Genomic DNA, 23,591 nt, shown 5'->3' on the forward strand with positions numbered 1-23,591 from the left:
GCCCAAAGAGAATACAATAGCACCTGACAGGCTTTTTTTCTCTTTGCCTCAGAGCCATAGGCCTGCCTGCAGAATGGCTCATGAAAAGCAATATCCACATCTATCAGCACCCAGAGCAGGCAGACTTCTCTGCATCCTCCCGGCCATGGAGGCTCAGCATCAACTTAACAAGAAGCGGATCACAGGTGAAAAACTGGGAGAGGGATGGAAAGAAAGGAGAGATGCCAACAATCCAAATTAGGCAAAGAATTGCTGAAGTGCCGGCTTTAACTGAGCCTGAAAATAAGGCCATCCAGGTGAGGTGCTGGTCTGGAGGGAGAAAAACAAAACAAAACAAGGAAAGAACTTCTTGTTCAGTGGCAGGGAAGAGAGCAGAGCTGACGGGATAATTGCTGGAGCCTCTGGGCAGGTGGAGAACAGAACAGCCCCATCCAAAGGGGACAGACCTCTGCCACCTCACACTGCAGGAAATAAGAAGTGAAATCTTCCCCTACCAGGGAGGTTTCACTGGGGGATGGAGGAGAACCATCTACCATCAGTGAAAAGAAGGAGCTAGACTGTCAGGATGTAGCTCTAAAGGGAAAAAGAGGAAACACGACCTCTCTCCTTCTGTTTGAAGCAATTTTCTTATAATTACCAACAAAAATCAAAATGCAGAATAAAGTCCACACCCCAAAATCTGCAATCCACAGTCTAAAGCACTACAGAATACACCCTATTCGTGTGAGACTGATGCAACCTTTCCAAGGAAGATCCCAAGTCCTGCAGTTTTCCACCCAGTAACCCTTGGGAATGGGCACTGAACACCGACTGCCTCTTTCTTCTCTGCTGATGGATGATGCACAAGGCCAATTAATGCCTTAACACTGTAAGTTCCACTTTCTCCAACTCTTTGCCAGCTTGTTTAATACTACAAGCTTTTGAAGGCAACCAAAAGCTCAAAATCCAGTCTCTGCAAGTCAGAAAGGAAATCTTTGAAATGTTTTGCTGTTCTTTTTTTTAAATGCACATCAAACATAACAGCACATTTATCCTCTGGTACATCCAGCGAGGACAATACAAAGTTGACTGCATAGAATTTAGAACTGCAACAAGGCAGCATGTAATGAGATCAGACGGTAAATAGGATTAATTCCGTTTTCTTTGGAAGTATCGGTTCTGAGCTACGTCACCACAGAAAGCGACGGAGCACACAAACATGTACAAACGTTTGCCCACAATAAAAGATCAACTCAGAATCAGAATCAATTACTGCTCCCATTATAGAAAATGTGATGTCGAAACAGCAAGGAGGACCACAGCTGAATAAAAAAAAGGAGAAACTACACGATGGATAACAATCTCCTAACAGTATAGGTAGGGCACACCACCTGTGGCTTCTGCTGCTTTTGGCCCTTGAGGGAGCTACCAATAAAACAGACAAAACCAGACGAAAATTAACACGTTATAACGAACTAGTCTGTGGTAATTGCAGCATCTCATCTGCTTGTCCTTTGAACACTTGAGAGTGAATCAAAAGTCCCCAAAGAAAGGAGTTAATTCAGTATGAAATGAAATGCCTCCTTTGGATCTAGAGTAGTTACCAAAGAAAAACTGTCAAAAGAAGGATGGCAGATCCCCAGATCTCATCCAACGCCTGCTCCAGGTAAATGAAGAGACAAGCAGTGCCAAGACTACCAGCAGCCATACAAACTTTTTGAGAGTTCATTTGCAGTCCAGATCCAAATATTTGGAACTGATCCGCTGTTCAGAGGCACTGAACTTCGCATACGTTACTGCTCTGTAAAATGTCAAGAAAATAATATTAAATAAATAAATAAAGATGAACACTTACCATCTCTGCTCTTTGCTTCTGATTTCCCACTTCTTCCAGGACTTGAGACATCTGAACCTTCAAGACAAAAAATAAAAAGAAAATGAAGTTTAGGATGTTTTGGGGAATTTTGATTTGACCATCCTCCTTCCCCCTTCCAATCAAAAAAGCCAAAAGCAACACGATTTTCACTGCATTGAAAACAGAATTCAAAGAAGTGGGTCTTGATATACCCTCTCAGCATCCCACGACAAGAGGCAACCCTGCCCCAACGAGCCTACAGTACTCCAGAAAGACCAGGTTCACTGCAGAGAGGAAACCCACTGGGCTATCCACCCCAGATTTCCATGCTACAGCCTGGTCTGAGAACTGGGCTTCCTCACTGTTCCTTCCCAAGAAACTTTAGAGAATGAAGATGCTCGCTGCACAACTGAAAGGAGCGTTGATTGTGAAGATAATTTCACAGGAAATACCTTGTGGAAGATTTTGGGGTCAAGTGGTTGATTTTAACAGTCTCTAAAATCATGGTAGAACACCGCGAATAGCCTCCCTGCAACACAACCCGACTGAACTCCCATGACAACAGGTCCCGGTGCAAGGGTTTGGTTTTCCCTTTTTTAAAAAGGAAGTTTGAAATTCAAAGGACCTCAAACCAGAGTGGAAATATCTTACATTGTCTCTTTATAATTTCTAGAGAACCGGGAACACAACTCATAGGAGGAGCTTTCTGAGATTTTATTTATGGGAAAGGATTTAGAAAGGAGATATTTTGGAGATGGCTGCGAGGAGCCGCGCTCCCTACTTCAGTGCAAATTCTTCCCATGTCTTCTATTTCACAGCACTCCGCCAGCCTGCATCAGCATTCCTCTGGTTAGCAGAAAGCCCAAAGAATAGACACCACCAATGACAGAGAAGCTAATTTAAACAACAGAAACAAACACAACGAGACAAAAAAAAAAAAAAACTTTCCTGCAAACTAATTCATGCAATTTCAGGCAGATCTTTATTAAAACCCTCCAGAGCCCCTCTAGCAACCTCTCTCCACACACAAAATGGGTCTTTCGAGGACTACATCCAAACCAGAAGCAAACGGCATGCAGTTTATTACCATGAAAAGGAAAACATTTAGCTTTGCAGGCTAACGGCACTGAAATGGAAGCAAACAAAAAATTACAGTCTTAGGGTTTGGCACAGCATAAGGTTAATTTTGCAAACAAACAACCAAACTGCTCAAGACTGCTCTGGCTGCAGAGCTCAGTGGAAATGGAAAAAAACATTTTCTTGCCGTGCGGGGCATGGGATGATGTGACATTACTTAAGGAACAGACACTCAAATGGGATGAAAAGGGTTTTAATAGAAGCCCAGGACCTGGCACAGGGAAATGAAACACACTCATTAAACACTGCGGGAGATGCCAGTCCCAACCAAACGCGGAGCGCGCGTGCAAGCAAGAAAGAAGGAGAAATGAAATTATCACCAAGTTTGACGCTGAAACATCAGGAAACTATACATTTGCAGGCACCTGGGAAAGATTTTTTTCCCCACTAATATTTAATCAGGCAGAATTACCCCAGCAGGTTGGAGCCAGAAGAGAGTCACGTGGCAAAGAACTAGAAAACCTCCCCCCAGAGATGCTATTTGTGAGAGAGGCTAGAACAGACTCCGTCCAACACCTCAGGTCCAATGCAGTATTTCTGATTTAGAAAAAAATAAAAAAACTTTTCTGTATTTTCATTAGCCTTATCTAAATGAAGGTGTACATAACCTTTAAATGGAAACTACAGTTCTAAACGAGATGCAAAGAGACATGAAGAATTACAGATATGCTTCCCGTAGCTATCACTCATCAATTTGAGGGCCATTTCTCTGTTCAATCTCCTGCTGGACAGCATAGGGTTCTACAATATCGTGAGGAGATTTAGACTGGAAGAGGGCAGGTCAGCCTGCTGCCTGGAGCAGAGTCCGCTCTGCCAGGTCGCTCAGGGCTCCTGTTAGCTCAGTTCGGAGTATCCCCAAGCAGGCACATCCCAAAACCCCTCTGAGAAACTCTTCCAAGCTTTGACCACTTTTATTGTTTTTTCTTTATAATATCAAGACAACAGCACCCTAGGAACGTGTTTGACTAGATGGTGTAAGAATGTCTTAAAGTACAAGATAGACAAAACCCAGAAAAGAAGGATAGAAAAAATCCCCCCATATCTCAATTCATGAAGAGGCTGCAAAAACTTTTGGACAGGAAAGAAATAACACAAAATGATGAGTGTGTAAGAAGGAAATATTCCATCATTTATTTGGTACATGTCTTGGAGAAAATAACCAAATACAAACCTGTCACATTGTTACGCCAACAGAGACCTACAGGCAAACCTGGACAGCAAGTCCAAAGCTGCAGCTTGATAACAGCAGATCAATACGATTTGGAGAAGCAATCAGATAGGAATTAAATCAGAGCAGGTTTTCTTCATTCCATTCATTTCTAGGCAGCTCATCTCAAAGGGGGCAAGCAGCTGAACTAGTGGGAATTCAGAGAACAGCAACCAAGCTCACAAGATTGCCAGAAGAAATTATTTATGAAGATTAAAAGATTCTTAACTGTATGGTTTGGCTACAGCTCTCACAGAAGAGCTAAAGGGATATATTTAATGCATTGTGAGCCATTACAATGTGATGGAGGCCTGGAAACGAGGAGGTTCCTCCAGCAGAGCTGCTCCTGGGAGCACAGGGTGCAGCCCCGCATCACTGGGGCCCCTGTGCTGCTCCTGCCTGGCTGTGCAACAGATGATCTGAATGCTTTATCACATCCAGTTTGTAAACATTAGCCCTACCCCAGACTTTTTATTAGCTTAAATCAAATATTGAACCTAGCTCAGCTGTTGGAGGACAGCTGCTTGCAAAGTGATTCACTGCCATATTCCTACTAGGCCACAAGAAAATACAACCTAATCACCAGCAGCATGACAGATGCACACATTTTTAATTATGAAGAAGAAATTAGGCTCTGAACTTCTCCCCACATCTCACTTAATCAGAGTGCTTTGGTGGAGCTGCCAGCAGCGCGGCAGTGGGAGGCAGGAGCTGCTCCGGCATGGCACACAGTGTCTGCACTTCGGACGTTTGCTGGGCAGCCTTGGAAGGACCTGAAAGAAATATTGCTGTACTGCATCTGATTGCTTACATTTTCAGGAAGGAAGTGTTGGATTTCTCGCTTCCCTTCCATCCTCCCTGTCTGCTTGCAGCCAGGGTAGGTGTGAGCGGGGAGCTGCAGCTGGGTGGGAAGGGAGGTGGCAGAGAGAGCCCCCCGTGCTCCAGGAGCATCCCCTCCCCAGCAGGTACAGGGCTGGTACCCGCAGCAGCACTGGAGCACTTTGCCAGCCCCATCTCAGAGCTTTTAGCTTGAACACATCCACCTCAGTGTGTTGGGAATCTCTCGGTAGCAAAGACTTGTCACACATTTTCAGAATATGCACAGAAGTTATCTTAAAGCTCCGAGGAAATCCTTATTACTTAATACCCATGTTAAATTCCCACGGATCACTGAGCTCAAGCATTAAGAAATCTGATAAGCAAACAGATGCTGAGTTTAAGAATCAGATATACAAATACATGTAAAGTCCAATTTGCCCACGGAAGGCGGCATAAACAGGTAAAGAAAATCAAATAAGGAGCGCAAGCAGAAAAAAAAAAATCCTCTCAAGTATTCAGTCAATTACTTTAAGCTCACGGAAAAAGGGGTTTGTCAACTCAAAACATTCATCTTACATGACAACGCAGTCTAATCTACTGTCAGCGCTACTGTCATCCTCACAGGAGAGCGGCGGGGAAGGACAGATAACCCGTGCTCCTGCCTTGCCGCGATACAGCGCCGGGCTGCGAGGGGTAGGAGCAGTTTCCAAGGCGAGGAAGTGATCTGGCTCCCAAGGAGACATTTCTGAATTGCTTAGCTTGCTTCCCTTCATCAATAATTAATCTCCTATACCTTCCCGTCGTGATTATTTCCACCGTATTTCATAGCGCAACTGCGAACGGGAAGGCAGCGAAACAGCAGGTGTGCAGGAGGGAGCCACGGGGTCGGGCCCAGCGCTCCGCCAGCTCCAGCACTGCAGGAGGAGCCCGAGCAGGGGGAGGTCGGGAAGGAAACCCATGCAATCTGGCCGTGCTCATGCAGGTGTTGGCCTAACGCCCTGCTCCGGGCCGAACCGAGAGCCCCGCGTGATGGGCGAGCAGCTCACGGTGAGCCTCGCTGGTCGGAAAAATGAGCTGCTCCATCTCGAATGAGCAGCCGCTCTCTCCGCAACAATGCCCTCCGCTCCGCAAGCAATTAGCAAATCGAGGCGCTCGCTTTGCGGGCCTGCATTAATGCGCTCCTCCGCGTTGCGCGTTAAACAGCTCATAGGTTCGGCACAGCACAGCAGCGACAGCCAGAGACACAAAATTAAAGTTTGCTTCAAAAAGCTACGGAAGCAAAATGGTGCTGCACGCAGGGAATAAATCAAAACAGTCTTCATTGGGAAACATCATTTTCGCCTTACGCTTTCATCAGAAAACATGATTGCCTTGACAGTCTCACTAATACAACGCGGGTGCTTTGCAAGGGAGAAGAACAAGCAGCACTTTCACTCCCTCGGATTAAACCCAGTCCATTTTTATTCTTTCCCATGAAACGCCGGTGAATATACAGAGCTGCCAGCTCCCGGGTTGTGTGCTCACAGCTAGCAACCCAAACCTCAGCCCACGGTCTCCTTAGCGGTGTTTTATATGCAACAGTTGTCTGCAAATTCAAGTCAAGTGTGATGACTGGCAAATTTAAGTATAATGTTAATTAATAGCTATTTCAAATTAATTGAATTCGAAGATAAATTCTTGCCTCTCCTCCTCAACAAAGTTAGCAGACAAATTTACAAGGACATATCTGCTTCCAGTCACAGCAACATGGAATCCTGGGCATTCCAACGTGCCCCATCACTTCAGTCTCCTTGCCCTGCCTGTCCCCCATTCATTAGCTGGGTAGTTTCCCAGTAACTTTTGTATCTAATCACTTACAAAAGAAGATGCAGATGCCCTTCGTGTGCAGCTAAAGAGAGACACAATCTACCACATGATCCAAGCCAGCAAATCTTACTGATGGCCTCAGCTGAGGAAGAAGGGGAAAAAAGCGCATCCATGAAGTTCAGGGGACACAAGTAATACACCGTGCATCACAGCTGTGGCTGAAGAGCAGAAGGAAACCCCAAACCACGGCTGCGCTCCCAGGGCAATTCTGATAAGGAATTCTGATAAGGAAAGCCCTGATCATAACGCTCAGAATTCAATCATAAATTTAGAAACAGAGCTCTATGCACCACACTTACAAATCACATGGAACAATGGAGGAATGTCATGAGAACACTTAGAAGAGATGGTTGGAATCACCAGTTCTCTCTCACGCAGATATTTTATAAGGCTCCGACTTGTGGTGAAAAGAGGGAGAAAACTTTGATTTGACAATAAATGCCACAGCCAGCTTACACGTGGGGGTGGCAGACTGTGACAGACGTAACTCAGCCACTTGCAGTCAGACTGGGGTTTATTTCCATCCTGTGATCCTGCATATTAAAACACTGCGAGAGCTGAAATGAAATTTTCATTAGTGTTCATACTGAAATCTTACCCACGGGACTCAGCTTCCAGCCGGTTGCCTGTTTTTCCTTCCAAGCCATACGCCCATTTAGGTGAGGCCAGCCTTCAACCCACCGGCGCACCACTACTGCAGACTGGGAGCAGCGCAGTGCTGTCCTCGCATCTCCAAAATCACACGGGTCATTAAATGATTGTTTCTAATTTAAAACGGTGTTCTGACGCTTTGTAGTAGTAACGTCGTGATCTTTCACAAAATGGCATCATCTGAGATCACAGTCCGTGATACAGAGGGGTACCACACACACTGCTAAGTAACTTCCTCGCTGCTTTACAGATTCAATTTTGCTGTTCTCAAGGAAGTTCTCCTGGTAATAAAACCAAATGTACATCCTTTACAATGTGGGAAATAACAGCCACACACAAACTTTGATATTGTCTCAAAAGCCTCATGGCCACGTTACCTCCCAGGGGCTGGGCTGCGGTGCGTGGGGTCTGCTGGGCTGCTGGAAAGGAGGAGGGGAAAGCCCCCGAGCATTTGGAACTCATTTCACAAATGTATGCGTACAACGAAGAGACACTGACACCGAGCTTTCAAAAAGTTGCAACAGGTGAAGCAGAAACCACTGCTTATGGACGTGCTTTATCTCATAAGGGTAGGCTTACCGTACAGCCAACAGCACGTGTCTCAGGCCACTTCTTGCATGGTCTTTAGCATGACTTAGCCATTCTTTTTACCCCAAGCAGTGACGTAAATGACACGAAAGCAGAGTGCCTGCATGAAGCTACCCCCATATCTCCAGGGACTCGTGCTCCTGGGCACCTGGCAGCGAACTGCAGCAGCCAGGGACTGAAGGTCGCTGCTCTGTGCACGCCGAGCAGACAGCAAACAGCAGGAGCTGCTACCTGCGCCAGGAGCGGGCTCCCAGGGATGGACTGGATGTGCAGCAGTGAAATGCCGCCCCCCAGTGCGAGACAAAAAGCAGCTGGTGAACAAAAGGAAGCGTGAATAAAGCAAAGGCTCTTGGGGTGCGAAACAAAAAGCGATACTGCAAACTGAAAAATTGCTGAAGTCATGGTTATAATTACTAAACGCAGGGAAAACGCCTGCAAGACACGAGCTCCTGTCAAACACGCTATCAAGATTTACTGGGCAAAGAGATAATAACCAAATCTTTCTCTTGGTCTCAAGGACAGACCAATCCCTCTTCCCACGTTCTGTTGTAAGAGAGTCAGTCACTTAGTAACAACAAGAGTTCCTGACAGGAGGTTTATTGGAATGAAACGACACCAAATTCTCCCTGGTTATGCTGTGAGAAAGGGCTGCAAGCAAAGCCACTGCTGAACGACTCACACAAGGAAGATACAACTCCAAGCAAGAAAAAAAAACAAACCACATTTTTATTCCTGGCAAGTCACTTGACCCAGCTCCAAAGGAGATGCATAGTTCTGCAGCAAAGATGCAGCTTTCGTTCTCCCTCTGCCTGGGAGGCCCCAAGCAAATTACTGAACTCCCTGAAACTCCTTTCCTCCCCCTGAAGACAAACTCACTCTGTGAAACCATCCAACATCTCTGCCCAGGAGGTCAGCTCTGAGCGCAAGGTGCTGTTAGTGACACAGAACACACAGGATGGTCTGCACCACGCTGGCAGTACGAGGACTAAACCGCACGCTGAGTGCAGAATGCGAGCACCTCCACGTCCAGAGGTGGCCGTACCCTCACCTCCCTGATCCTCAAAGCAAAGCTGACCTTCACAACTGCAATAAAATGCACAACGTAGAGAAGCATTCTAAACTTCTTAGTATCTACTCCATCAACACTGCTCACTCTATCGCCTAACACCGCTGGTTAAGGAACACAGTAGCAAGGCGAGCTGGGGAAGTAGCAAGATGCAGAGTTCAGGAAAGGATGAGTCCTTGGAGATCAGAGCATCCCAATCCAGACAGAAACATTTGTAAGAAAGCAGGTAGGTGCGGGTAGCAGAAAAATAAGGGGCTCAGAAGAGGTGGAGGCAAAACCGGCATGCAACAGCTGAGCAGCTCCTCTCCTCCTGGCTCTCCTTGATGCTTTAACTGAATGCCTTTCTAAGGCAGAGCACAGAGACCAAAAGATTAGCACAGCTCTGCTGGGAATAATACATCCTTGCGATAGGTCTGCCTCCCTCCATCCTAATCCAGTGGTGCTGCAGCCCTCGGGGAGAGAACACGCTGCCAAACAGAAACAGGAGTTTGCAGCTGCTTCCTCAGCAGCGCAGGGCAGTGCGACGGATGGAGCTCCGCCAAGCCAACTGCTGCCAGCACACTGCGGGCCACGCACAGGAGACACCCAGACCCTGATGGAATCTCCAAAGGAGTCATTCCACGCCACTGGAACACCCATCAGAGAAGCTGCTGCCACTAAGATTCTCTTTTGTGGGCTCAAATGTATTCCAACCCAAGGAAAACTGCTGAGCGTGCAACCCCGGCAGGGAGCCCCTTCTCTTTCACTGCTCCTCCAGCAATAGTTTTTAGGAACAGAATCCCTTACTACTGGATGTAACGACAGGTTGTTGAATGTTACAGTGAAACGTGGTTGGAGAAGGGGATAACAGTTGCTTGTACATTCGCTTGTCACTTTCTGCCAAAATTCAAACTTCGGCAACTTTTATTTGCCTTTCTTATGACTGACAGAAGAATGAGCAAACATTAACACACATGAAACCAAAAGAGAATCTCAGAAACTACAAGTGCTGTCCATATGACAGCCAGCATCTCTACCAAAACATCATTTCCTAACTGGGTACGCTTTTCCAAGTGCCACCTCCCCAAATCCAGGTTCTCCCTCCCTCCCTCCACCAGTCGCCTCCAGCCAGGTTTGATTGTCAGGGGAGAAGAAACGACATTCAGTTGATGAAGTGTGTGAATTAGCCAACAAAAATGTTCGCTCTTATCCATTCATCAGAAAAAAAATGGTGGAATTACATTTCTACCTAAATAAGCCCTTCTAATTTCAGCCGATGAGTCAGCACTGCTGCATCTCATCACTAAGAATGATTCATTGTCAGTGCACTTCTCAAAGTCAAGAATAAGAGCGTTCGCCCCAATTCACTGTCATCTCCTAACTACTCTGTATCATCGCACTAGCTTTGCGTACAGTACTGTGACAATGATTTATGCGATTGTATCACTTTTAATTTAAATGTATAAAGAGAGATTGTCAGACTATCAACATAACGCAGCATTCTCTTCCCAGAGTGCTGACAACTAAATACGGGGATGATCCTCTTGCTTGCCAAGGAGAGGTGTGTACACCCCAAGAGCCTCAGGGTGCCAGTGCTTCTGAAGCCGCCTGGAATGGCTGGTATAGGTTGAGAGAAGCACCAATACCTGGAGAGGAGTTGAAATAAGATTTTCAGAGGAATTCAAATCTGAGCAGAAATTCAGACAAGAGCAGTACGGGGAGAAAGCCTCTGCCAAGAGTGGAAGCAATGGATTGGAAGAAGAGGCTTTGAGCACGGATTAGACCCCAGCCTGAAGGTGAAACAGAGCCTGGATGAAACAGGGCACAGTTGTTCTCACACTTCTCCTATATTACAGCCTCTCTAGTTGTGACAAATATTTTAACCATTAAAAGAAGGCAAGTGAACAGCTCTCCCTGACCCTAGCACCCCTAAGGACTGAGGAGCAGCACCTTCCCCTAAGCTGCCCAAGGCTTTTTAGCTGCTGGTGATGCGTGGCGTCCCTTCCCAAAAGATGTCTCTTATGATACGTGTGCCATATTCCCAACGACTTCTCCCTGCTCACCCACCCCAGTGTGAGCACCACGAACCAGCCAGCAACCACCACCAGGGAAACAAAGATCCACCCTTAAAACTTTCTTCTCCCGGGTTAGTTTTAATGTAGCTTGATGTCTCGTCCTGGCTCTCTGTACTGCCGGACAGGTTGTGCTAGCCCAAATGAAGGTCAGGGAAGGGTTTAAGCAAGCTCTGCCCTTGAAAGAAAGGCTCGTGAAATTACAACCAGAGTATTTTTGGCATCCAGCAGAACAGCGGGTAAAGTGCCTAAATCTCAGAGGGTCTCCAACAAATTTGAAACACTCCTGGAAGTTGCTAGGAAACAACATTCACCCTCCAGACAGAATTGTGCAATGTTTGCTCTGACAGAGCAATGCTTGCGTTGCCCTTGCTTCCCCACTAGAATGTTTGTTTAGGACCTGTCTCCTCTGATACACATTTGCAGCTTCTAGTCTGAGTGTGTGGCTGGATTTTGCTTAATAAAGCAGACGTTACACTTTAAACACAGCTATTATAATTAGCAGACGCTCTCTGCTTGATTCCCCTTCCAGACAGGGTTTTCCAAATGTCAGGCTGAGCTCCATGCAGCTGATGGCTCCAAGGGCTGCTCCAGGTGCAACTGAGCTGGGGAGGCACAGAGTAAGGGGGGATAAGGAAATGAATGGGATAACTCTCCACTTTAGTCCTGCACCTTGATTTTCATGCTCTGTCTGTAGAAGGGTGAGTTTACCAGAGAGATTCTCCTTTTCAAAGCAGAAGGTATGTTCATCACACTTGGAGGCCAAGCAGGAATTTCCCTTGAGATTTTATATCTGCTCTCTGGGTCAGCACCCATAAGAAGCTGGCTCTTCCTCATTGTCCTGTCAGGCTTCCACGGCACAAAAATAAAGAGGGTTGGTGGGAGTAAAATAATAAATAAATGAAAAAAAAAAAAAAGGAAAAAGCTAGCAGTGGTACTGGCTGCTGAAACAAAACAATAAAAATCAAACTCTCCATTCCCAACACACACGTACCCACAGCAGACTGCTCCTACCCCTGCAGAAGAACTTCGGAGCTTACATGCCCAGGCGTTGCGTACACCAGTGGCTGCCAGGCTCCTTGCAGGCAGCCTTCACTTGAAAAGCCCTGGCAATGCTCCACACCTCAGCACGTCTCGTGGAGCCAGCAGAAGCCCAGCCGCGTTTATTAATGTAGGTTTCATGCACCATCTCACCTGCCATGTCCCCGTGTCTCGCCCACCGCCCTGCCTCCTGCTTGGGATGTGCTGGTTCAAAGTCCCTACACCTCTCCGCAGGGTGATCTGTGCAAACGCTGTTCAGCAAAAGGAGAAAGCAAAGCCCAAGGACCCCGTGTCCTTTGCAAGGCCACAGAGGCAGTCACAATTTGCAATTATAATATTATACCTCATCATTTTTGTACTACGAGCTGAGTAGGGCTTAGAAGCAGAATTTGCCTAAAGTCATGGGACTGCTGGGGAGAAAAAACAGGGGTAGCAGTACTTCTACCAAGAGACAGTCCTTCCATTAAAAAGGTTAAAAAAATCTTCCAGATGAAAACTGGAAGCCAAAAAAACGTGTAAAAATACATTTTTACCACCCTCAGATAACATCAAGCATCCCTGCAGAACGCGGTCATGCTCCTCTGACTTCCTTAAAGAGGAGCAAAACCTTTCCACTTTCATTTGAGAATATATTCTAAGTAAATAAATCCCAAAGGAATTTAAGCACAGTGTAAAAGCTGCAGCAAAAATCATTAAAAAAAAAAAAAAGCCAACGAACTAAAAGGATCCTCTCTTGGCACACTCTTGAAAAAAGGATTCACCACATTTCTAATTAACTGCCACTGTGGCTTAAATGAATGGCTTATAAATAGGCAGCAAATTCAAAGCAAACACTCGAAGGCAACAGCAAGGTTTGGAGTTGTTTTCTTGTTAATGCTTAATCATTTGTTAGTAAGGTGGAGGCTAACAACTCAGGACAAACGTGGGGAAGGAAGGATGGATGAAAAGAAACAATGCTCAGGTGTATGAAGCGCACGAACAAGTTTGTGACTGCAGTTTTCCCTACGTGCCCTCAACCCTAAGAGGGCTTTGTGTTACCATTAAATTCTTGTGGGCCATCTCAGACCAACTTTGAGTCTCTTCTGCGTAATGGAACCAATGTACTCTTAGGTGCACTCAAAGTACAGCACTGCAAGCGCTCATGCAGCTGGTTTGTGGTGAGGGTCATCCAAAACAGGAGCGGAGTCAAGGCCACCAAGGCTAAGTCACATCACAAGTGACAATATGCATGGCAGTGAACAGCAAAGCTGGGGGAATGCAAGTCATTCGCAGAGAGAATCTGGTTTCTGGAAAGCGTTTGTGGGAAGATTTCTCATAAACTGATGACTGTTTCTCGAAATAACAGGAACTTCTATTCCCTGGCTCTTGTTGCCACCTGTCTCCCTCCCCCTCAGCCCATCTGACTGCCCACGACATCCCCAGGCTGCAGCTTTCCAGCATCCACCAGAGCAGCCAATTTAATTATCCTTTTTAAATGCTCCTCTTAATCCTGTGCTCCTTCTTGCAGAGCCCGAAGGGGACTCTCACCGAATCCAAGGGGCACAAAGCCAGCTGGGTTCCTCTCCAGGCAGCCTGGTGGGCACGCGGTGCTTCGTGCCTCCTGCATGGCCTGTCCTGCAGGGATCTTGAATATCTCCCCTTTCCTTAAAAAAAGGTTTGAAAAGGGTACTCAGAGGGTAAAAATAAGGCAATAACGGGAACAGAAAGAGCAAACAATCCATCCTCGCGCAGCACAGGTGTGATGTATATTCTGTGCCTGCCAAGCATCAGTTTAATTTACGTTGCAAAAACTTGCACTTTCCCTCCACAATAACTGCCTTTCAGGATTAACCAGTCTGGGACTGAAGTCCCTTGTTTATCCATAAAATAGACAGAGCAAAAGGAACAGAAATGCCTATTTCCTTCTGTTGCCTCATCAATGTTTCTCAATTTTGATCTGAAAGCATTAACCCCACAGGGAGCCCTGCAATTTCATCCTAAACACAGTCCATTCAGCCCTCAGCCCTTCTGCTGAGCCTGCCAACAAAGATGCCAGACGGGGATATTGTTGAGATGCAATTGTTTATCTTCTCCGAGCGAACCAAACAGCAACTCATTTCAGGAAAGCAATCCAGCAACTCACAATTGCTTCTCGCTCCAGCAGATGCAGACCAACAAGGCAAAAGGTGATGGTCCCATTAGAAACCCTTGAGTTTCCTTGCACCTGAATCTCCGTCCAGCAAAGCCACGCTGCAGAAGCACTGCAGACCCCTATTTGGCAAAGCAAGGAGACAGAACAGATGCCGAGACCAACTCAAGGATGAGCTCCCACCACAAAGCGCACGCTGGCTGGTGGCTGGGCGCTGTGCGGGGAGCGTGAGCGCACAGCCAATGCTGCAGGCAAAGTTACATCAAGCAGTGGCACCAGGGAAAGGCAACAGATCTGTAAACGTGAACACTTTTTGTTTTTTTCCACACTTAAATGTTCTTTCTTCTTACCCGAGCAGACAGACAGCTCTGAAGTTTCCCCTTTGCCTAAATGTCAGGAGGGCTGACCTCGGAGAGACACCAGCTTGTTTGTTCACCGCAAGCAGACACGTGCCCAAACTGCTCTCAGCTTGCTCTTTGTGGAAGAGGCCCTGTGGAAGTCTACAGAGGTTATACAAAACTTCCATTTGCGGTAGGAGCAGCCGCATTTGTGCCACGCAGCAGCTCCCCAGTGCTCACGAGGACGAGAGCGTGACCTCTCCACTCTCACTTCCCCTCTGCTGTTCAGAAACAAGAGCTTTATCCAAAGAGCAAGTGGAACGCAACAGAAACCAGTATCAGCAACAATTACAGTAACATCATCTGTAAAGTGTTAATGGGCTGTAGAAATCAGCTACAGCGACTTTGGCTTTTGTCTGGCCTAAATAAAAAGGTGCTCATTATCTTGAGAGGAAATGCCACTTATGAATGATAAGGTCATGCTGCACCGTGCAGATAAATGTCAGTTCTCTATATAGCTGTGAGCCTCATCTACTGCATTCAGAAACGTACATAAACAACAAAGCAACAAAATGCCTTTAGAATTAGCCTGGGATGCTATGTTATTTTAAGAGCATAAAGCAAGTCATCTGCATTTCTTTAGACACGCTTTCCTGAACAAGCACTAGGAACATCTCCGTACACACACCTATGGCTACACTGTGCTTCGTGGGTCACAAAATAAACCAAAGCCTGGTGCTTTCAAGCAAGCTTCTATCAAGGAAGAACTGAAGACCAATGGTATTTTATATGCAATAAACATCCACAGGAATTGCATACATCTGCATCTGCGGTCAATACAGACCCCAGCAGCTGCGCCAAGCAGGATGAGCAATGCTCCTTCAAGGAAATCCCACATACAGCGATGACAGCCTCCCTCTTTGCAAGAGTTCTGCGTGCTGCCACGTAGCAGCTGAGGAACAATTAAGCACACTCAGATGATCTCTGAGTAAACAGAAGAAACAAACCAAGCAGCAATTAGTGAAAATGGCAGCGGCAGAGCCCTGGAACCCCCAGGCGTGTGTGGTGAAGGCCTTTGGGTTTTGGTGCAGCTGCCACTAGGCCCGGTCCCAGCTCCACACGGCACAGCACAGGCTTTGGGCAACGTGCAGAGCTTGTGGGCTCTCAAGAGATGCTCCCATGAGTTAAAACTGGTACAGACATTTATTACTTCTTTGCGTAAATAAATAATGTCCGGTGACAGCCTCTACGCAAATAAACCTCAACAAAAATCTCCCCTTACTCAGTGTATTCCGCTTAAAATAGCCTCTACAAAATTATTACTCTTTTCTCAATCACAGCTATTGAATCCATCACTGTTTGTTCATACGCCAATAATACAGCGTAGCGTATCTTTCAAGCTTCCTGTTAACATCTTTAAAACTTGAAAATATTTAGGATTACCAACTCATCCAAGAGAAATGGGTTTCCAAGGGAAAAAAATGAGCTGTTTTCACAACTTTCCAAAAGGAACTCATGTTGCAAGAACTCGTGTCTGTAAGTCTGACGTTTGGAACGCAGGCAAGAAAATGCAGAATTGATAAAAATCAATGCTTTAAAACACGCATCAGTTCAGCTTATAATGTGGTTTTGAACAGAACTGAAATACGAAGCTGCACCTGTCAAAGCTAAGATCACTACAGCCCTTATTGCCATTTAACCAAACTGAAAATACCAATCAGTGCAGTGTGTCCAGTCAATGTGCCATGTATTTCATACTGGAGTTACTGGCACCACAGGGCACGAAGAATGCAATGCTGCTTTCTCCAAAACTTCCAGTTGCGGGGGCTTTCAGTTCGTCCTGCTGCAAAGCTTCTAGCAGAATCAAAGCATGCTTGACATTAGCTCTGATTAAAACAAATAGATAAATTGCAAAGCCTCTGAAAATAGAGAATCGTTCCTCACAATTTGCTTGGACCAGCTCTGAACACAGCAAATGTGTATCAGCAGCTCCATCTTTACTCGCAGCCTGGTGAACACTGCTATCAGCTGGCTTTTTCACTTCTGTTCCCAGTCTTTTCCAAGACTCAGCTGGTTAGTCACAGTTCAGTAAAGCGGAAGGGAGAAGAGCGAAGATGAGCACTCCAGCCACCTTCTTCCAAATGCTGCAATGGTACCATACTCTAATTCATGACCTCAGTATGGACCCGAACTGGAGAGAAAGAAAACCTGCAGTGCATGGACAAACCAGTCCACGGGGAAAGTCATGGAGAAGATGTGGGAGCAACTACAATGCGTAACTTGGAGAAGAAAGCATGAAAGGTGAATAATTATGTATCTTCTGGAAGAAAACAACTGCAATCACCCCTTGCATTTAGGCACCGTTCAGCTAACCGTGCTGAACCAGGCGTTGAGACTAATTAGTTCCCTGAAGAAACAACCCTTCCGCTCCTGCTGATTAAGATCATAACTGGAAATAATCAATGGGCTTCAAAAAGAAAATTAAGACAGCAACTACTGTTGTTTTAATTGCTGCAATAAACAGAGTTAAGAGTATTAAGAAGGATCTTGAGATTCTGGCAAATTTCAAAGAGCAGGAGCATGGGAATGCATGGGAACGAGTTTGTGCTGCTGTTGTCTTCTCAAAACCCTTTTCCTAGTACACATTATGACTATTAGGCAACAGGATTTCAGCAGAGCTCCGAGCCCAGGAGCTTGAAGGCAGAGATCTACTGCAGAGTCCTCCAGCAGCAGGCTGCTCCGCTCCAGGAAGGCTGGGGCACTGCCAGCTCTGGAACAGGAAGAGTGAGGCACCCGGACAGGCCCCGCAGAGGCACCTTGGGAAGAACTTGGCTATAGATAAAAGTTGATGGTGTGTTTTCAAATAGAAAATCATTGATAAAAACACGAATCCCTGTTTGTCACAGGAGGCCATCACCGTGAATTAAAAGATGACGTGAAAACACTTATAAATACATACTTTAAATTCTAAATTATGCAGAGCTCGTGTAGTTATCCTGAAATGAAGCACCAGAAATCACAGAATTCAAATCCAATCATTATAAAAATCAACCAATCTCAACAAGTTCAAAACACCTCTCAAGATGCCCCGACAAGCGCTGTTTGATGTCATTAATGCAAGGCAGAGGCAAGGAATAGCTCAAGTTTATGTGGCATTTTCTGGACGTGCAATCTTCACTTCTAATTTTTTCACAAGATGCTTGCTCCCTTGCTTCTCTCAGAATTGCTTAGTTTCCACAAGCTGCTACAGCTTTCATCACCGTGAGAATGTTCCTAAGTAGTAGTTCTAGTAACTAGAGAACATTAAACATTAACTTGACTTCTGCACTTTCTGACAAGGAAATTAATTCACCAACACAGCTCCAACAGGGTGCGATGCACTGGTCAGAGCGGCTCTGCAACAGAAGAGCCAACAGAAACAAACCTAGTTCTTGGCCTGGCCAGTTATCCTGCCCCTAATGATCCAGGCACCAAAACACTCCTCGGGCTGAGCTACACGTACACGAACCACACACTTGAGGCAACGCTGGGCTGGATGTGCTCAGAGATGGGATGGAGCATGCCACCTGCAGGATGCCACCACCCCACTGCAGAGAGGCCAGGCTGTGTCCCCACGTACCTCAGAAGCTGTTGAGGAAGCTTTGACCATTCCCTACCAAGGCTCACTCAACAACACCTGAACACAAACCCTGCCACCAGGGTCTGCCATGGCAGCGACATGGGCTGTGGCTGTGTGGGCCACGTGGATGAGACCAACACAACATGAATTCACCATTCTTTCCAGCCTGGAAAAGACTCAAAGAAGTTAGATCTCTGGATTAAACACAGAATGCAATTCATGTAATTTCTGTTAAATGGAAAAAAAAAAAAAAATTTGTAATTGTAGAATGTGACACTGGAAAGCGGTGTGAGCACACTGTCAAAGCTTTCCTTTGCTTCAAGAAGCTGGCAGCTACCTGGTCCTGACCCCATTCCCTGAAGATACTTAACCTGACTCCTTCCCTCTGCCTGTGGGGGAAGAGGTGCTGCACCCAGGCTTCAGCCCAGCAGCACACTGGCAGCAGGAGGCAAGATGCACCATGCTGCATTGAAGCAGCTCCCCTCTGTGCCACCCCTGCCCACTGCCAGGGCCAGCATTCCCACCCCTGCTGTGTTCTTGCTTCCTCCTCCACCTGAAGACATCTGATTGCAAAGCCTGTATCTCTGGGCACAGGCAAGCAGGCTCTCCAGTTTAAAGTGTTCTAAAGCTGCCATACGAAACACTCTGCTCTGTTCTATTGTGGTAAATATGACTCATAACTGCACATCAGTTATCTTCTCTTTCCAAAACTTCACTAGAAAATTGGGTAATTTTAAATCTACTGTAAGAATTTAGACCCAGTTCACCTGCTTCCCTCATCTCCTACAGCCAGGTGCATTTGAAGGCAATCCAAATTCCTCAGGTCAAGCCTTGTTTGTGCTTTGTCATTCAAAACATCACCAGAAGAGTCTACAGGAGGATCTGCTCAAATCAAGAGCATTTTTAGGGGAGTACAGGCTGCTAGCATCTATCGCAAGAGCCTCCAGAGGCGCTGCTGTGATGTCCCCAGCTGGTGACAAAGGCTTTGGACACACAGAATGAGAGCATACCGCTGTGCTCCAAGCATCCCATGCAGCACCGTGGTCTCAGCTCAGCTGGGGTGCTTCCTGCAGCCCCTGACACGTACCACAGGCTAAAGGGACAGATAACTTCATTAACGATTCAATTTACTCTCTACAAGTTGGTGCCAAGAATTCTCATTTCTTAAGAATGATGGCAGCCTGCTCCTCTTTCGCTGTGGTCCCAAGGAACTCTTGAGTTAAAGCCATTCTTAAACTGTCAGAGCATCCACACTAAAACAAGCTGTAAAAATCCACCTCTACAAAACTGCTCTGTGCAGGATACCCGCAGCACAGGCATTGCCACGCACCACCCGATTTTCAGTGCAGATCCAAAATGGAGAAGCATCTCCAAAAAAATAATAATAATAATTGGGCTTTAAAATCTGGTTCAACCAACTAAAAAAGTGTTGGATCCACGGAGACAGGCTCTGCTGCGGCACCAGCCAGTTTTAAGGGTGCTCCCACAGTGCAGGGACTGCCACCTTTAACAAATCACTGCGCTCCTCATTTATGTGACGGCTCTTTGCAAGGTGCTCTCCCCGAACACAGCCCCTGGCAGGTGTAAAGGGGAGGGGAGGGAACTCACGGCTCCCTGACTTGACAAGGGCACTCAGGTCTGGAGGAAGATAAAATGTGTGAGAGAACAGCAAACCCGAGATCATCCGTTTTGCAGCGGTGCCGGAGGATGCGGAGCCTGACCCAACTCTCCTCTAAACAAGAAAAGAGGCGCGAAGGACGCAGCAGCGGCCGGGATGGCTCAGATCTGCCGAGAGATGCCAAAGCGCTCAGGTTCCAAATGCTATTCTGACAAGGAGTTTGCTTTGTCAGAGTACGACGGCCAGCACTGTGAGTGCTTCAGCAATCAGTGCTAGCTGGTGCGTGGAGCACGTTAGCATCGTCTCCAGAGAGTCTGTTTTCTCCCTCTTGAGTTACAGAGAAGATGCTACAGTGACAGCAGAAGTCTGGGCAAGTGAAACACGCACCATGCTGCAGCGGCAGGAAAGCTCTAGTGACTTGAATTTGCTCCTTGTGGACATCCAAATGGAGCAGGGCAATCTCCTCACTGCTTCTTACAGTTGTCACTGAGATAAGCAGTGTGGAAAGGCTGGAAGGCAGCAGAGCGGCAGTGAATGCAGGCAGGAGAAACCTGAACATGGAAACAAACTCCTCCGTGCTTTGCACAGATGGAAGGAAATTTCTCTGCAAAGCTCCCATCATCACAGAAACCCCTTCTGCCATATAAAGAAGCAATTTACCTTTGAGGGGGAGAGAAAACTCGGCACAGGGATAAAGCACGACAAGCATAAAGCGCAGATCAAAGGGAGGAAAAAAGGAGGTAAAACAAAGTGGAAAAGCACTGAGGGGGAAGTCAGGTGAGAGACGAGGAGGAACTGTTAACTGCTCAAATAAACATTCTATTGCTTCCACATAAATTTTAAGCTCTTTAAGCACCAGGGTGACTGCTAAGCAACTCACTTAGCAAGGAGCAGACTTTTGTCTGACACCACAGGCACCAGCAAGGCCCGACCTGCACCAGCAGATGAGCTGCAGTTACCATGCTCAGATAAGGTGACAATTTTTGGTCAATGAGTTTTGAGGTCACCGGTAATACCCACACTAAAAAAAAAAAACAACAAAAACGCCACAAAAAAAACACAGAGCATATGGCATTTCTTGTGCTGAAACTGTCAGACTTATAATTATCTGATTAGAATACATATGGTGTTCACAGACAGCGTAAATCTCTCAATGTAAAAAATGCTAGAGACCATTGAAGGTGTCAGCATGAGTCTTCCTTGCAAATCTCTCTTCATTAAAGTTTCATATGGAGCCAAGCGTGTCGTAATAAAATAGCTATTAATGGAGTTATATTTATGATGATTTCTCTTTTGTGCAGCTGGATTTAACTTTTCAAACACTAAACTCCGCAACAGAGCTTTGTCACAAGCTGCCACATGCACAGAGGCTTCTTGCTTTGTCACATTTATCTTGAAATTAGAGTTAACGGGAGCAACGGTAGTAAAAATTCATCAAGATCGGCACAAAAACTGTTAATATTGCCAGTGCCGAGCTGAAAATTTATGTCACGATCAGAATACAGCCACAATTCTGTTTATTTTACGTATTGATTACATGCTGTCCAGAGACAAACTCATTCCCTCCGCAGTTCCAAAACACGCTTTTAAAAAGATGGTGAGTGACACTTCATTAACCACCCGAAATGTGCTGGCACAGCCTGCTTGCTTTTTCCAGCCTCCATTTCAGGCGGTATTTCTCCCAGGTCTCCTCCCTGCTTTACATGCAGCGCTCCATAAAGGGCTTCCTTCAGCCTCGACAGCCAGCCGAGCATCGTGGATCAGGGCTCGTGCTGGGGGCAGGCGGTGGCAATCACTTTCAGCCCCAGAACAGACGACGTGTTTGCATGCTCACGCATTAGAGATCCAGCTTTTATCATCAGTCATCAGTGAAGGGGATTTTAAAAGCTCCCCATCAGCCTGTCTTCATCCTACGGTTCTCTGCCCCGTCAGGCAGGGACAGGACCCGTTCTTTGGCAGAAGCACAGTGCTGCTGAAGTGAGCTGGGATGGAAGCATCACTCTGCACTTGAGCTCCTGGCAAGGTGCCTTTCTTCCTGACGGGGCTGGTGCTGCAGACCCAGCAGTGCTCCCAGCAGCTGTCCTGCCAGACACAGCTCCATGCCACACCATCCATCCCTGCAGAGTGCACTAACAAACTGCTCACACGCAGCCCTCGGGGCCTACACACCTCTCTCTTGCTCCCTGTGTTCTTTTGAGCAGCTTCCCACCCTCCTGTTACGCACCGAGCAGAAGACTTATCAGAGGCTTCATCTCCCTAATGAGTGAGAAGCTAATGCCTCAGCACAAACTCTTCTTACATTCCATCTTCAGCAGAGAGCCTCCTCGCTCACACGGGGAGCTGCTGTTGGAACAAATGGAAAAAATCTCCACTTTCAGAGCACAAAAAATTCTGGTTAGAAACATCACTTATTCCCTCCGTGGCTTGTTCGGAGGTGGGGCTGCTGGTAACAGACTGGGGCAGCCAGCAGAAACACGTGCACATAAGTGTCAGCTCTACGAGTATCAAAGGTTTCTCTGCTGGGGCACATGGGGAGAGATTTGGGTAAATGAAGTTTTCAGTAGCAAAAAGAAAAACAACAAACGATGAAAACAACCCACACTGCTGTACAGCAAATGAGCGAGGAGAGAAAGAGCACGAATGTTAAGGCAGAAAAGTAGAAGCAACAAAAAGTAACACAAGAGGATGCCCAGTGGTTTGTTTAACCTCAGGATGCTCCTGCACCACAGCAGTAACTGCAATCTCCCCATCAAAGGCTCATTGCACAGGGAGTGTAAGTGCTGCTCCTGCAATAAGCACAGCTCTCCCCCAGCACCCCTCCGTGGGTGCACCTGCAGGAACCCGCAGCAGCAGCTCTGCTAACCAGCAGCCTTGTTTCCCACACGTACACCACCTAGCCTAGCAAAATGTCACGCTGTCAGCCTGGGCTTTCCGGCTCTGCTCCATTGCCCTCTCTCTTCACACCCCTGCACCTTGGTGTGCACCGCGCACGTTGCTGCTTTGCTGCCACCATCTGCACGCTGCTTGCAGACGGATTCTTCTCACTCTTCCATGCTTCCCTGCAAGCCAGCTGCCTGCTGCCCTCCCAGCCCACCTACAGCAGGTGCTCCCGGGATGCCCCAGCCCTTCTGCCACAAGGATTTAGGTGTGCTCAAGCTCCTTTCTGCCCCCCCGCCCCCCGGTCGCATCAGAGATAGTTTAACCCATATTTCAGAAATCAGCCCAAGCTCCAAGGTGCCTCATTCCCGCTGCCTCCTCTGTTTGTTTGCGAGATGAGTCACACAGGTGTCAACAATTCGAAAATGTGCAGAGCTGGGAGGTGCGGAGCATTGTGTTAGAAGTTATTAATAGCTGCTATCAACCAGATCTTTGATCTACAGGCAGTGACTTACAGCTGCTGCTCCTGACAACGAGATGCCGGCAGGCCCACGTGGACCTCCATTTCCCTTTCCAGTTTTCAGATTTTTACTAGAATAACCGACTCCGAAATTTCAAAATAGATTGGATTTGGCAGTCAACGTTGCAGTCAGAAAGGCAAACGCAATCCAGTGAAGCATAAAATTTTACTTTACAAGGGGAACGTAAGGACTTTGAATCCCGCTTCCAGCAAAGTCTTTGAAAGACTTAA

The 23,591-nt window shown here is 46.7% G+C and overlaps 1 protein-coding gene across 11 annotated transcripts in view; it reads right to left on the reverse strand.

The window, feature by feature from the left end:
• Positions 1–23,591, reverse strand: part of MAD1L1 (MAD1 mitotic arrest deficient like 1) — a 380,749-nt gene that overhangs the window by 223,598 nt on the left and 133,560 nt on the right. For all 11 annotated transcript variants that reach the window (XM_021412108.1, XM_021412106.1, XM_021412115.1 and 8 more), the window contains one exon: positions 1,835–1,891. In XM_021412108.1, coding sequence (XP_021267783.1) covers positions 1,835–1,891 — 57 coding nt within the window. The remainder of the gene's footprint in view (positions 1–1,834; positions 1,892–23,591) is intronic.

The sequence above is a fragment of the Numida meleagris genome, chromosome 13, assembly GCF_002078875.1.
Source record: "Numida meleagris isolate 19003 breed g44 Domestic line chromosome 13, NumMel1.0, whole genome shotgun sequence".
Lineage (NCBI taxonomy): Eukaryota > Metazoa > Chordata > Aves > Galliformes > Numididae > Numida > Numida meleagris.